The 12,917-nt window shown below is 63.5% G+C and overlaps 2 protein-coding genes across 2 annotated transcripts; one reads left to right on the top strand and one right to left on the bottom strand.

The window, feature by feature from the left end:
* The first annotated feature begins 343 nt into the window (after positions 1 to 343).
* Positions 344 to 3,351, top strand: LOC118157394 (macrophage-expressed gene 1 protein-like). The gene is given in 2 exon segments (XM_035311701.1): positions 344 to 2,395; positions 2,397 to 3,351. Coding segments are annotated over 2 exon segments (2,163 nt in total). The 5' UTR covers positions 344 to 442; the 3' UTR covers positions 2,607 to 3,351.
* Positions 3,287 to 12,834, bottom strand: LOC118157395 (E3 ubiquitin-protein ligase DTX4-like). Its single transcript, XM_035311702.1, is given in 10 exon segments — positions 3,287 to 5,448; positions 5,685 to 5,774; positions 5,995 to 6,156; positions 6,849 to 7,001; positions 7,233 to 7,294; positions 7,383 to 7,544; positions 7,659 to 7,720; positions 8,600 to 8,911; positions 8,913 to 9,330; positions 12,482 to 12,834. Coding segments are annotated over 10 exon segments (1,866 nt in total). The 5' UTR covers positions 12,693 to 12,834; the 3' UTR covers positions 3,287 to 5,214.
* Positions 12,835 to 12,917: the final 83 nt, after the last annotated feature.

Here is a 12,917-nt window from a genome sequence, read left to right as displayed (position 1 = left end):
ACTGCTGTGGTGCTGGGGCCACATCTCATGTGTGGCATGAAGAGCCAGGGTCGTTTGGGGTGAGCAGGGGCTGATCTGGAGAGTCACTGAAGCATCGGCCAAGGGAGATTCACACAGTGGCTTCACGCAGGTGCAGGTGCAGTGCTAAAAGAGATTTTTTTCCTTGCTCCAACTCCAGCAGAACAGCTTTCATGGGGAGAGGGAGCTTTTGTTTTAGGGAGGCAATGATCTCCAGGCACCTCTTTTCTGCCCCTCACCCTGTTTTCTCAGCTCCGCTCAGCCCTTTACCACGTTCACCAGCTCTCACTTCTCCTTTCCCCTTGTTAATTCAACCTCCCCCCAAGAGGAGGAACCACCCGGCAGCTGCACCCCCGACTGCCTCATTTCCCCAGCTCCCTCCTCAGCAGCGAGACGTCCGCCGTGGGCCCCCACCAGCTCAGCCATGGCCTGGGTGCTGAGGGTGGTCGTCCTCACCTGGGCGCTGGCAGCTGTGAGTAGAGGGGCCGAGCTGTCCCAGGAGCTGTTGCCCTCTTCAGGGCTTCAGGACTGCAAGAAGAACTTGAAGGTCCCGAGTCTGGAAGTCCTCCCTGGTGGGGGCTGGGATAACCTGAGGAATTTGGATATGGGCAGAGTCATCAACCTGGGCTACTCGCTGTGCAAGACCACTGAAGACGGGTCCTACATCATCCCAGATGAGATCTTCACCATCCCTCGCAAGCACAGCAACCTGGACATCAACTCTGAGATCATCGAGTCCTGGAGGAATTACCAAAGCATCACCTCTTCCTCCATCAACCTGGAGCTGTCCCTCTTCTCCGCCATCAACGGCAAGTTCTCTTACGACTTCCACCAGACCAAGACCCACCAAGTACAGGACCAGGCTTTCACCACCCGAGTACAAGTCAGGAACCTGGTTTACACCGTCAAGATTGACCCAGGAGCAGGTCTGGACAAGAGCTTCAAGAAGCAGCTGATGGTGATTGCCAGCCACCTGGAGAACAACCAGACACGGATGGCTGATTTTCTGTCTGAAGTGCTGGTGCTCAACTACGGCACCCACACCATCACCTCTGTGGATGCTGGAGCCAGCTTGGTCCAGGAAGATCAGATCAAAACAACCTTCCTGAAGGATAGCTGGGCCATGAAGAATGCCATCACGGCCTCGGCCGGCATAGCCTTCCACAGCATCATCAATATGAAAGCCGAAGGCTCCCAGGACACCAGCTCCTCCTTCACCAAGCAGTACCTGGAGAACCGTACCAACTCCAGGGTGGAGAGTGTTGGTGGGAGCCCCTTTTACCCAGGCATCACCCTCAAGACGTGGCAGGAGGGGATTAGCAACCAGCTGGTGGCCATCGACCGCTCGGGGCTGCCCCTGTACTTCTTCATCAGCCCCAGCACCCTGCCAGAGCTGCCCACCCCCACGGTGAAGAAGCTGGCCAAGCGAGTGGAGGCGGCCATCCGCCGCTACTACACCTTCAACACCTACCCCGGCTGCACCGATGCCACCTCACCCAACTTCAACTTCCACGCCAATGCTGACGATGGCTCCTGCGAGGGGACCATGACCAACTTCACCTTCGGGGGAGTCTTCCAAGAGTGTACCGGGCTTTCCGGCCCTGACACTGGTGCTCTGTGCCACGCGCTGGAGCAGAAGAACCCCCTCACGGGGGATTTCTCCTGCCCCACTGCCTACACACCGGTGCTGCTGGGCATGCAGGAGCGGGAGGAAGGCCACAGCCACCTGGAGTGCCACAACAAGTGCACCCTGGTCATCTTCTGCCACCGCGTGTGCCAGGATGTCTTCTGGCTCTCCCGGGTTCAATTCAGAGCCTACTGGTGTGCTGCGACGGGCACGGTGCCCCAGGACTCAGGCTACCTCTTCGGGGGGCTGTTCAGCAGCCACAGTGCCAACCCCCTCACTGGCGCCCAGTCCTGCCCCTCGGGGTACTTCCAGCTGAAGCTCTTCGACGACCTCAGGGTGTGCGTGAGCCAGGATTACGAGAGCAGCATCCAGTACGCCGTGCCCTTTGGGGGCTTCTTCAGCTGCCAGGCGGGGAACCCCCTGGGGGGGCAGCACCACGGCACCGCCGAAGACCCCTACACCAAGCGCTGCCCCGCGGGCTTCAGCCAGCACTTGGCGCTGATCAGCGACAGCTGCCAGGTGGATTACTGCGTCCAGGCCGGCGTCTTCACGGGGGGCTCGCTGCCCCCCGCTCGCCTGCCGCCCTTCACCCGCCCCCCCGCCAACCTGCCAGCCACCGACACCGTGCTGGTGAGCAGCGGGGATGGGGAGAGCGCCTGGGTGAGGGACGAGCAGAGCCACGTGTGGCGGCCGGCACAGCCCGCCGAGATCCAGCACGCAGCCGAGATGGTGAGGGGCCGGCGGCTGACGGGGGGGCGAGGTGGCTGGCGTGACCGCGGCGGTGGTCGTGGGGCTGGCCACCCTCCTGGCCATGGTCAGCTACGGCCGCTGGAGGTACAGGATGAGGGGGTACCGGGCAATGGGGGAAGGGGACAGCCTGCCCGTGGGGAGCCCGGAGGACAGCGCTGTGGTGAGCGTGGGTGACGGGTACCAGCAAGAGACAGAGGGGCTCACGGCATGAGCATCCCTCGGGTCCCGGTGCTGGGCAATGCTTTGAGCCCCCGGTCTAGGCAAAGCCCCCCCCTGCTCCTCAGCCCCTATCCCCACAGAGGCCCCAGGGCTTCCCCCAGCTCCAGCCTTGAGCACTGCCTCTCTCCCCGCTCCAGACTCCCTGACTGACTTCTGACGCCACCTCCTGGGGCTGTCCCATCACCCTGACCCACCACCATACGCCCCTGCACGTTCCCTCTCCCAGGCAGCCGTCGCTTGAGAACTAAACAACCCCATACCTCATCACAGGCCATGCCTCCTCTCTGCCCCCAGAGACAGAAAAGGGGAACCAGGGCCCTGCAACCAGCCCCTGAAGCCCGTGGGGTGCCAAAGGACAACGAAATCCCAGGCTGCCCCCACAGAGCCAGGGGAAGCCATGCGACACCCCCTGCCTGACCCACTGGGACACCAGCAAGTCTCGGCTCCATTGCAGAGAGTTCCTGCGTGTAAAAGCACGGGCTCGGGGTGCACGCAGTGCCCGACCCCTTGGACCACCCCCCATTCCCCCACAGAGCCCCCCCAGCTGTTTTTGACACCCAGGGCCAGCACCGATAGCATTAGCAATGCTCGGACTGCTGGGGAAGGAGGGAGCAAAGGGACTCCCCCCCCCATCTCCATGTATATCTAGCGTGGTAGATATACACACACGTCGAGAGGCACGGATCAGTTTTATTTCGGCCAGCAACTAATTGCATAGGCAACACGGCATTAAAAAATAAAAGGAACAAGTGATGTTGTTAAAAGGCTGCGTCATGGTAGAGCCGGCAACCCGGGCACGGTGGGAGGGCGGGGGGGTCCCTTCCTCTCTGAGATCACAGGAAGGTTTTGCATAGCTCCAGCTGGGGTTTTCTGCAGCAGGGGAATCCCGGGGCACAGGCCAGGAGTAATCACACTGCTGCAGAGCTGCCCAGAAGGGGGTTTCCCAGGGGAAGAGATTTTTCTCCCTTGAGGTAGACGTCTGGCCACGGGTGGCTGCGGGACGAGAGGCGCCTGGCCCTCCCCGTGGGTGTCCCCTCACTCGCCTGGCCACACAGACGACGGACAGAAGACAACAGAGAGTCCAGGCCGCGCAGGGACAGCGAGCATCCTCCGCCGTCCGCTTTTATTGATCCCCTGCGGGGTGGCCGGCTGGCGGCGACGGGCCCGCAGATGGGGGGAAAGAGGAGAAACAGAGATGACAACAGAATGACGCACATCAGGACAGACCCCGCACCGCCAGCCTCCGGGACAGAGGGCAAACTGACCCCAAGGAAACGCAGGAGGGGGTCGAGAAAGGGGGCTAAACAAAAAGGGACTACGAGGACCTAACCCCACAAGGGGCAGCTTGGGCAGCCGCAGCGCTGCCCCTGCCTGGCTCGCTGAAATGGGGTCTCTCTCACGGGGTGGGGGCCAGGAGAAGCGGGCACGGAGCAATGGGGAGGATTTCCCCAATGAAGCCCCCCAGACACTGGGACCCCTGCCCCATACGTGGCTCTAAGAGGCCCTGTCAAGTCCCCGGGGCTGGTGGGGACCACAAGATGCCATGCAAACCCCCCTCCCCGCCACCGCCCTACCTCCCCCCCACACATCAACCCCTTCAGCCCCAAAATCACTGTGCCAACCCACTGCCAGCCACCCTGTCCTCCCCCCACCAGCCATGTCCCCCCAGCCCCCCAAAAAACTTCACTGGGGACCCTCGAGTCTTGGAACCCTGCTGGGATACAGCAAGGAAGGGATAGGGTCCCACAGAGACCCCCGCTGGGGGGGCACCGACTCGTTTTAGGGCCACCCCCACCCTTCACGAGCACCACCAGGCTCAGCCCCAGGCCCACATCGCGTCCTCCCAGCCGCCAGGCTGCCACCCCAAAAACCACCAGCCCTATATGTACATATATACGACAAACCCCCAAAACACGAGGTATATAAAATTCGACACGGGGACGCCCCCATACAAACAGTTCAAGGAACCCACTACCGTGGGGGGGGGGAGAGATACTGCCCCCCACACTCGGCTTTCTACCACCCTTCAGCCCCTTCCCAGCACAGGGGCAGCCCAGACGAGGGGACCCCACAGGACACAGCTCAGACACAGCCAAGAGGAGAGGGGATATGGGGCGGGGGGGGGTCTGGTTAAGTTGGACCAGGGCCCCCCCTCCAACCTCTGTGGACAGAGACCACTCAGGAGGTACCAGACGGGACAAACAAACAAACGGGTAAGGGACGAGGCAGGGCCAGAGCGAGAGGGACCCCATAGCCCCTGCTCCCACCCCACAGCCCCTGCTCCCACCCCTTCCACCCAGCACCAGGATGGGGTCCCAACCCCAGGTGGGTGCCGGGGGGGGGAGGATCAGGGACCCAGGCGAGAGGGGAGAGGTCTGGCCTGCCCACGGCGACCCCCAGCTCCCCAGGACAGCACACAACAGCGGCTAGCTGGCACGGATGGCCAGGCCCGCTGAACCCCCGTGGCTCAGAGCACCAACCGGCTCTGCCAGCAGGGAAGGGACGTCCCAAAAGACGTTCTCCCACAGGAGATGCCCCTGCTTGAGGGCGCGCTGCCTTATCCGCAGGGGGGGCGGTGGGCAGCCCTCCCCACGGCGGTCTCAGTCCTTCTCCTGGGCCAGGCTCTCCTCCGTGATGCCCTGGGCCGCCAGCTCAGCCAAGACATTGTCCAGGTAGTTGATGTCAGGGTAACCGTGGCCGGTGAGGTTGGAGCCAAACTCCGTCTTGTGGTGGATCTCGTTCCATATCACCGTGTCTGACTCGCCCGTGGTGCTCGAGGTCCCGATGGCAAAAATCAAGCGCCGGTCCCAGGCCACCAGCAGCAACTTCAGTACCTGGGGAGGGGGGGGATGAGGCAGGCAGCAAGGAGAACTTGGGGCTGCAGGCAAGACCCACGTTCGCTCAGGGCGTCCTTATCACCCAGGTAAGCCCAAGCCAACCTCCATCTGGATTTGGCTGTGTAAGTCAAGCCTGCTTCTCCCCATGCCCCAAAGGGCTGTTCCCTCTCCCCCTCGATACACCCTTGAGGACACTTTCGCCAGCTCAAGCCACCCCGGTGAGCCCCTCTCACCTTCCTGCCCTTCTCGCTGTCAGGCAGGTAACAGTGCCGGGGGAAGCCGCGGGCAGTGAAGCTCTTCCCTGGGTTCGGATGCTCTGGTCCCTGCAGCGTGAAGGGGGGAGAGAAATTTAAAAATGAATCAATGTAGGTCTCAGAAGCATGCCCTGGGTGCAAGGCAATACTCCGACAGCAGCGCTAAAAACCATCGTGTCCCCCTGCCACCAAGCAGACGGGGTCAACAATTTGCAGGGCGTTACCCCCATTTCCCACAGCACGCTCACAGACAAGCGGCTCCACCACCACGCTTCCCCAGGGGCCGCACCTGCACCCCCGGGGGGATGTTGTAGATGATGCGGATGGTTTTGCAGTCCGAGTGGCCGGGCAGCGCGTGAGGGATGATGTGATACTCCATCTTCCCCGGGGGCTGCGTCCCCGTCTTCACCCCGTAGATGGTTTTGCAGGTCGGACACTGCAGGCTGCCATCCTGAGGGGAGGAAAGGAGTGGAAAACAGTGAAACCAGCTCTCCCCAGCACCACCCAGAACAACACTGAGCACCCGTTTTCATCACAAACATTCAGACATTTCAAAAACACCCCGGCAGCGGTGGGGGAGGGCTGGGAGAATTTACAGCCCAGCTTTAACAACAGACCTGAGGTCTGAATTTCTCTTCCTCATCAGTTTTGCAGTCCTCGCTGCTTTCCCTACCTCTAGTTTTTGTTTTAGTTTGACGGAGAGAGAAGGCATAATTAAAAAAAAACAACTCTAAGCGACGTGAAACCTTTTCCAGGGAATGCCAAACAAAACAGCCATTTGCAGAGGGCTCAGACGAGCCCACCTGCAGCTGGAGAAGCAGGGCGCTGTGCATCTCTGCTCAAACCCACACGAACCGAAGTTCACTGCTACCAACCCTGGGAGAGAAGGCAAGGACATCGACCACGGTGAGAAACAAAATACCCACGCAAACCTCGCTTCTGAATCAGCGCTTCCAGCAAAGTGCTGATGAAAAATTAACTCTGTGCCAAGGCAGGGGGGTAAGAGCCCTCAGCACCTTCCCAACAAGAAGTGTTTATTTTGGGACGTGGCTACGGTGTGCACCACGGCCCCGATGCACCCACCACAGCACAGGGGTCTTGGAATTGGGGGATCTGCCCCCCTCCCAGGCTGCAGCCTCGTACCTTGTTGCCGTTGTTGTACATGGCCACCAGGCAGTGGAGGTGGAAGATGTGGCCACATTTCGCCAGCTTCCCCACCAGGTCGGGCTTGATGGCGGGCTGGGGCCCCTTGTAGCCGGAGGGTGCCGAGAGGCGCTCCATGCAGATGGTGCAGTCCTGCGGGGATGGGGAGAAGGGTCAGACGGACAGACGGACGGGCAGACAGACCTCGCTGAGCCGGCGGTGCCAGGACATGAGGCCAATGCCCTCGGCGGGTGCCTCTGGATCACCCTCCCCACCCTGGGGAGGGCAGGGAACCCATGCCACTTGTCCCCAAAGACTCGTCCCTCATAAAAATGCCCCCTGGACACCCCACACAGACCCCGGGACAGCCCCTGCTGCTCGCACCTCGTCGGGCGGATGCCGCACCTTCTGCAGGTATTTCTTCAGCACCTCCTCGGGGGTTTTACCTGCGGGAGAAGTCAGAGGGCCTGGAGTGAGGTGCCAGAGAAACCCCCCGCAGGGGACCGAAGGGGAAAGGGGCCAAGCGTGTCTCACCCTTCTTGGCCTGCTTCTTGGTGGTCTTGCGGCAGGTGTGGGAGATGCCGGGGATGGACTGGATCTCGCTTTTGCTGACAGGCGGCGGGTGCAGCACCAGCTTGGGCGGCCGCGTCAGGCAGACGGGCAGCCCCGCCGCGCTCATCAGGATGCCTGTGATGCCTGCGCAGGGGAAAGGGGGGGGAACAGCACTAAGCAACAAGACCCCAAACCTCCAGAATCCCCCTAGAAACCTCCCCAGCAAGCACCCAACAGCCCCCACGGCCCCATCCTCACCTGCCAGCGCGGGGTTCACGGGGCTGGAGCCGTTGAGGTTCTTCACGGGGACGGTGGGGACCCTGCGGAGAGTCCACGGAGGGCGCGTCAGGGCCCGCAGACGGCGTCCCCATTCCTCGTCCCTCACCCCCCCGAGCCGGGCCCGGCACCAGACAATAGTTGCCTGAGCAACTGAGCAGGCCCTGGCTGGAAATAGAGAATCCCCCATGGGGGGCAATGTGCCCCCCCGGCCCCGCCGCTGCCTTTTCTCCGGCTCTTTAGAAACCCGGCCTGCGTCTCCGAACTATTCACGGCCCCTTTTTGTCGCTGCTTGCCAGGCTGTTGTGGTGTTTTTTTTTTCCCCTCCTTTCTCCTACAGCCACGCAGCCGTGGCTGCTTCCCCCCCCCTCCTTCCCCAAGGCTTCTCTTCCATGGGAAAGTTTCCTGGTGGGTCAGGAGTAGGGAGGGAAGGGGGGACAGGGAGGGAGAGGAAAGGGGCCAGGCTGTGACAGAAGGCTGACGGCAGGGCCAGACAAAGGGGGAAAAAACAGGCTCATTAAATGATCCCAACCCCCCCCAGGACTAAAAAAAAAAAAGTGTCTTCTGTAGGCCGGGGGCCTGGCAGGACCCCTTCTCAAGGAGCCCTGAATGCCTTTTCTCTGGTATTTCTGCTGCCCCCCACCCGGCCCCGGCCCCTCATTAGGATGCAGCGCTGCGCTCCAGCAGGCGCGCGGTGCTGGGGGAGAGCGGTGGGCTTGGCAGCACCAGGCCAGCAGTTGGGCTCCGTGATCCCGGAGGCCTTTTCCAGCCTGAATTATCCTACCCACCCCGCGCAGGGCGCTCGGGTGCCCCAAGCAAGACCCCTCTGCCCACGGGACACCTCCCGTTCAGGCACAGGGATGCAGGACAATGTCACAGAAGAACGCCCTGCTCTCCCCGCAGCTACCCCCGGCGGGACTCACCCGGAGGCGATGAGCACCCGGGACTGGGCGATGGCCAGGCGCTGCAGGTGGCTGCGGTTCAGGGTGCCGAGCCCGGGGCGCGACGCCTTGCCGCTGCCAGCACCGGGGCCGGGGGGGCTGGCGGCGGAGATGACGGAGCTCAGCGCCGGTGTGCTGGCCGCCTGCTGCCGGCCCCCCTGGGAGGCCAGCACCTTCAGCGAGCCACGTGCCGCGGCCGTACCGTCGGCTGCCTTGGCCCCTGGGGCTGGTGCGGGGGCTTTGGGGGCAGCGGGGGGCGCGGGGGGGGGCTTTGCGAGGCTGCAGGGTGGCAGCCCCGAGGCCGCCCGCAGACACGGCGGCTTTGACGCTCATGACCAGGAGGCACTGGGGGCAGGCGCAGGTGGGTGCCGGGGGGGCGGCGGCTGCCCCCGGGCTGGCCGGCCACGACTGTGACTTGGGCAGGGTGCCCGAGACCAGCGGGTAGACCATGTCGAGGCGTCGGCGGACACGGCGCTTGCGCTGGGTCTGCCGGTTGATCTGGCCCATGGTGGCGAAGTCAATGACGTAGCAGAAGCCGATGGTGCTAAGGTCCACCCAGGGGTGCTGCTTCTCGTAGGCGCGCTGGATGGTGATGCCCACGTCCATGTCGTAGGGCGTCCAGGAGCCGCTGTCGTTCTCCCACTCCCACACGACGCCCTTGCCCGGTGCTGACGACGGGTCGTAGTAGCTGCGCCGCACCGGGCGGATGGTGCCTGCCGGGGGGGGTGACACAGATGCTATCAGGCTCCGAAAAGCAGGCAGGGAGCGCCACGAAACCACCCCAACCTGCCCTGCTGGTGCTGCTCCGTGTGGGGACGGGACAGCTTTCTGGCGGGGCTGCTGTCCCCACCCTGCCACGGGACCGGCCTGCCTCAGTTTCCCCAGGCGCAGGTTGGCAGAGGCACAGCCTCGATGGGGACACATACCCACAAGCTTAGCAGCAAAACTTGCTCCAGGAGGCTCCCTTAGAAGCTGGGTGAAATTAGGCATGCCCCAGACTCCTGAGGGGCACGACATGGCCCCGTCTGCCTCTCAGCTCTGGGCCAGTGGAGGGAAATAAGAAATTTCAGAGCCAAGAGGCAGCGCTGAGCCCCACAGCATGGCACCTGCGCCCAGAGTGGCGATGTGCACCAGCAGGGGAGAGGGGCTCAGGGCAGCCCCCTCGTCTGCAGGCGTAGGAATGTCCTGCAACGAGAACCCAGCCAGCAGCACGAGGAAAATCCCCGCAAGGTTGAGTAAAGGAGCTGGAGCAGGGCTCTGTGCCTCAGCCCCTGCTGCTCCATCAGCAAGTGCAGGAGTGGGGCAGGAGAGCGAAGCACTTGGCAGCCTCCGCTTACTCTCGCTAGGTGTTTCCTTTCCCACTGCACTAAGTCAGCGAGGACACGTTCAAAGCAAGGATGCCAATATCGGGAGCTCCTACAAGGGAAAAGCCTTCCTCCCCGGGTCGTTTCACAGCAGCACAGGGGCAGGCTGGACGTGGCTGTGCCCAGCCTTGGTGTCCTGTCCCGGGCACGCCTCTGGCTCGCCCCTGCCCCAGGGTTGTTTGGTTAATACAGCAGGTGAGCTCATGAACATCACTGCCCCCATGCCAGTGGAGTCATGACACCCTTCTGCAAAATCCCATCGCTTGCCCCCATAGGAACGAGAAAGCTCTAGGAGCAGAAATCATGAGCCCGGTTCCCCAGCTTTACACCACGAGGCGGTGAGCCCGCGGCACCCTGGCACCGGGGTGAACCGCGAGCATTCCTGCACTGCTCTTCCCCCTAAATCCCGCAGGAATTTCAGTCCCTTTTAACCCCCAGCCCTCCACTGGAAATGCCCACTACCGCCAGTCCCCACGCATGCCCAGGTCCCCTGGAAAAAAAAAAAAGGGGGCTAAAAATAAGCAAAACGGGCCACCTGTCCCACCCTGCCAAGGGGCACCCGGGGGAGAAAAGCTGCCGGCCCCGCTGGCACAAAGGAGGGCCGGAGGGGAGCAGGGCCTCGCTGCACAGCGGTGATTTATCCTAATCCGGTGCGAGCGATGGCATGCGGCATCTGGCGGTCCCTCCCCGGCCACCGTGTGGGAAAACCGCGCGGCCCCCCCCAGCCCAGCGCAGGGCCGCCAGCCTCCCATTCAGCGGGGGAAGAAAGGGGACAATAGCTATTCAGGGCCTGCCAGGGTCACGACCCCCCCCCAAATCAGAGCTGTTTAATGACCCAAAATACCAACATTCCCGGCAACCCGGAGGGAAGCAGAACAATCCCCCTTTCAGGCCTCCTCCCCCCAGGCGACAATAGTCCTCAGACGGATGGCGCTGAAAGCTGTCCCCGGGCAGCAAAGGTCCCTTGTCCCCATGACCACGGTCCCCACCAGCCCCCAGAGCAGGCTGTCCACCGCCCAGGGACAAGGGACATTGCCAGCCCCCCCCTCCTGCTATTATTATGTGGGTGCCTGGGGAGGGAAGGGGCCCAAACCCCTGTGACAGCCACCCCCCAAAAAACCTGCGCCCCTAATTTCATGCACCTTGTGCTCGTCCCTGATTATTTCCTAACACCTCTCTGTGCTCCCCACCCTGGGGACAGCCGTGCCTGCTTGTGTCCCCCCCCAGACCCACCTCTGCCCCACCTGCCCGTGCCCCCACCCCAGGCACCCCCACATGGCACGCCGTGCCCCGGGGCAGGATTTGTCCCCCCAGCACCACGCAGGACCCGGCTGAGGGGAAGCAGGGCCAGAGGAAGGGTCTGCAGGGGGTGGGCAAGATCCTGGCAGCACAAGGGTGGCTGGCTCGGCACTGGGGGGGGAAAGGCAGCAGGTTGCAACAGGGAGGAGGAGCAGAGGAGGCCGGGAAGCACGACCCAGCAAAGGGCTACAGGCGTGCAGGTGGGACCAGGCAGCACCCAGGGACCGGGTGGGATGGCGTAACGCCGGTCAGCAGCGGACAAGCCCGGGCATCACCAGGCCAGCAGGCAGCAGGGCCAGCAGCACGGAGCCGGGCAGCGCGAAGCAGAGCTGTGTAATTCTAGGTCAGGCAGGGCAGGGTGGTGCAACGCAAATCCAGAGCTCAGCATGATGCAATAGGGGGCCCAGCAATGCAACCCCCCGATCGGGCAGCGCGACGCAGCACAGCACCCAGGAGTGCAGCAGGGCAATGGCAGGGTGGGCGAAGGGATGTAACGCAGAAGAAGGCGGCACAAAGCAATATGGGACTTAGAAAGGCAGCACAGTACAGCAGAGCTCCAGATTGGGGCCTGACAACACGGCGCAAAGCAATTCCAGGTCAGGGAACGCAGCACCTGGCAGCAAAGCACCACCCGATGCAAGCCGACACTAAGCAGCGGGACGTAAAACAGCGACAGGAAAACGCAGGGCGATTCCAGATCGGTCGGGCCGGGCAGGGAAGCACCTGGCTGAGCGGGGCAGCCGAGAGCTGGCTTTACAGATGCAGGCAGCTCGGTGCGGGAGGGCCTGGGCAGGACCGGGCAGCGCTGGATGGGAGCCGGCAGCACGGCGCAGCGCGATGCGGTGCGGCTGCAGGCGTGAGCACAAAGCAGGGCGAGACCGGGCAGGGCTGGAAGGGCCTGAGTGACATCGTGCGGTGCAAAGGGAGAGTGGGGCGTAGAGGGCGGTGCTGGGGGTGCCAAGCAGTGCAAGAAGAGGCAGGACCAGCCCGAGTAGCCCAGTGCAGTGGGGGCCGGGCAGTGCCAAGCAATGCAAAGCAAGGTGATGCCAGCCCGGGGAGGACCAGGCAGGTGCTCGCAGTGCAAAGCAATGCCGAGCAGGTCAACGCCAGCCCAGGGAGCCCAGCGGCACGGTGCGGCCGGGCGGTGCGGCCCCTCACCAGGGTGCAAGGAGCGGGGCCGGTGCGTCCCGGGCTCACTCACCGGTGTCCTGGCGGAACTGGTGCATGGACTGCAGGTCGATGATGTAGGGCGCCAGGCGGCTGTCGGCCTGGCCCAGCACCACGCTGCCTCCCGCCCGCGGCCCGGCGCGGGCCACCGCCTCGATGTGGTGGCTGACGGCCGGGCTGTAGGGCCGCCACCGCCCGTGCTCGTTGAGCCATTCCCACACCACCACGGCCGAAGCGAGCAGCATCGCTACCTCGAGCTGCCTCAGCCCCCTTCACCACCTCCTCCACCTCCTCCTCCCGCTCCCCGCCGCAGACGACCCACCGCCGCTGCAACCCGCCCCGCCGGCTCCCGCATGCTCCGCGGGGCTGCCCGCCCGCCTGCCCCCGCCCCGGGGCCGTCCGCCGAGGGGGCGCGGAGGGGAAGGCCGCGGCTCAGCGCCGGGCCGGAGCGCAGCGCAGCGCCTCTCCCC

Source organism: Oxyura jamaicensis, assembly GCF_011077185.1.
Source record: "Oxyura jamaicensis isolate SHBP4307 breed ruddy duck chromosome 5 unlocalized genomic scaffold, BPBGC_Ojam_1.0 oxy5_random_OJ106505, whole genome shotgun sequence".
NCBI classification, from domain to species: domain Eukaryota; kingdom Metazoa; phylum Chordata; class Aves; order Anseriformes; family Anatidae; genus Oxyura; species Oxyura jamaicensis.
The sequence above is the reverse complement of the archived record's forward strand: the minus strand, read 5'-3'. Positions and strand labels throughout refer to the sequence as shown.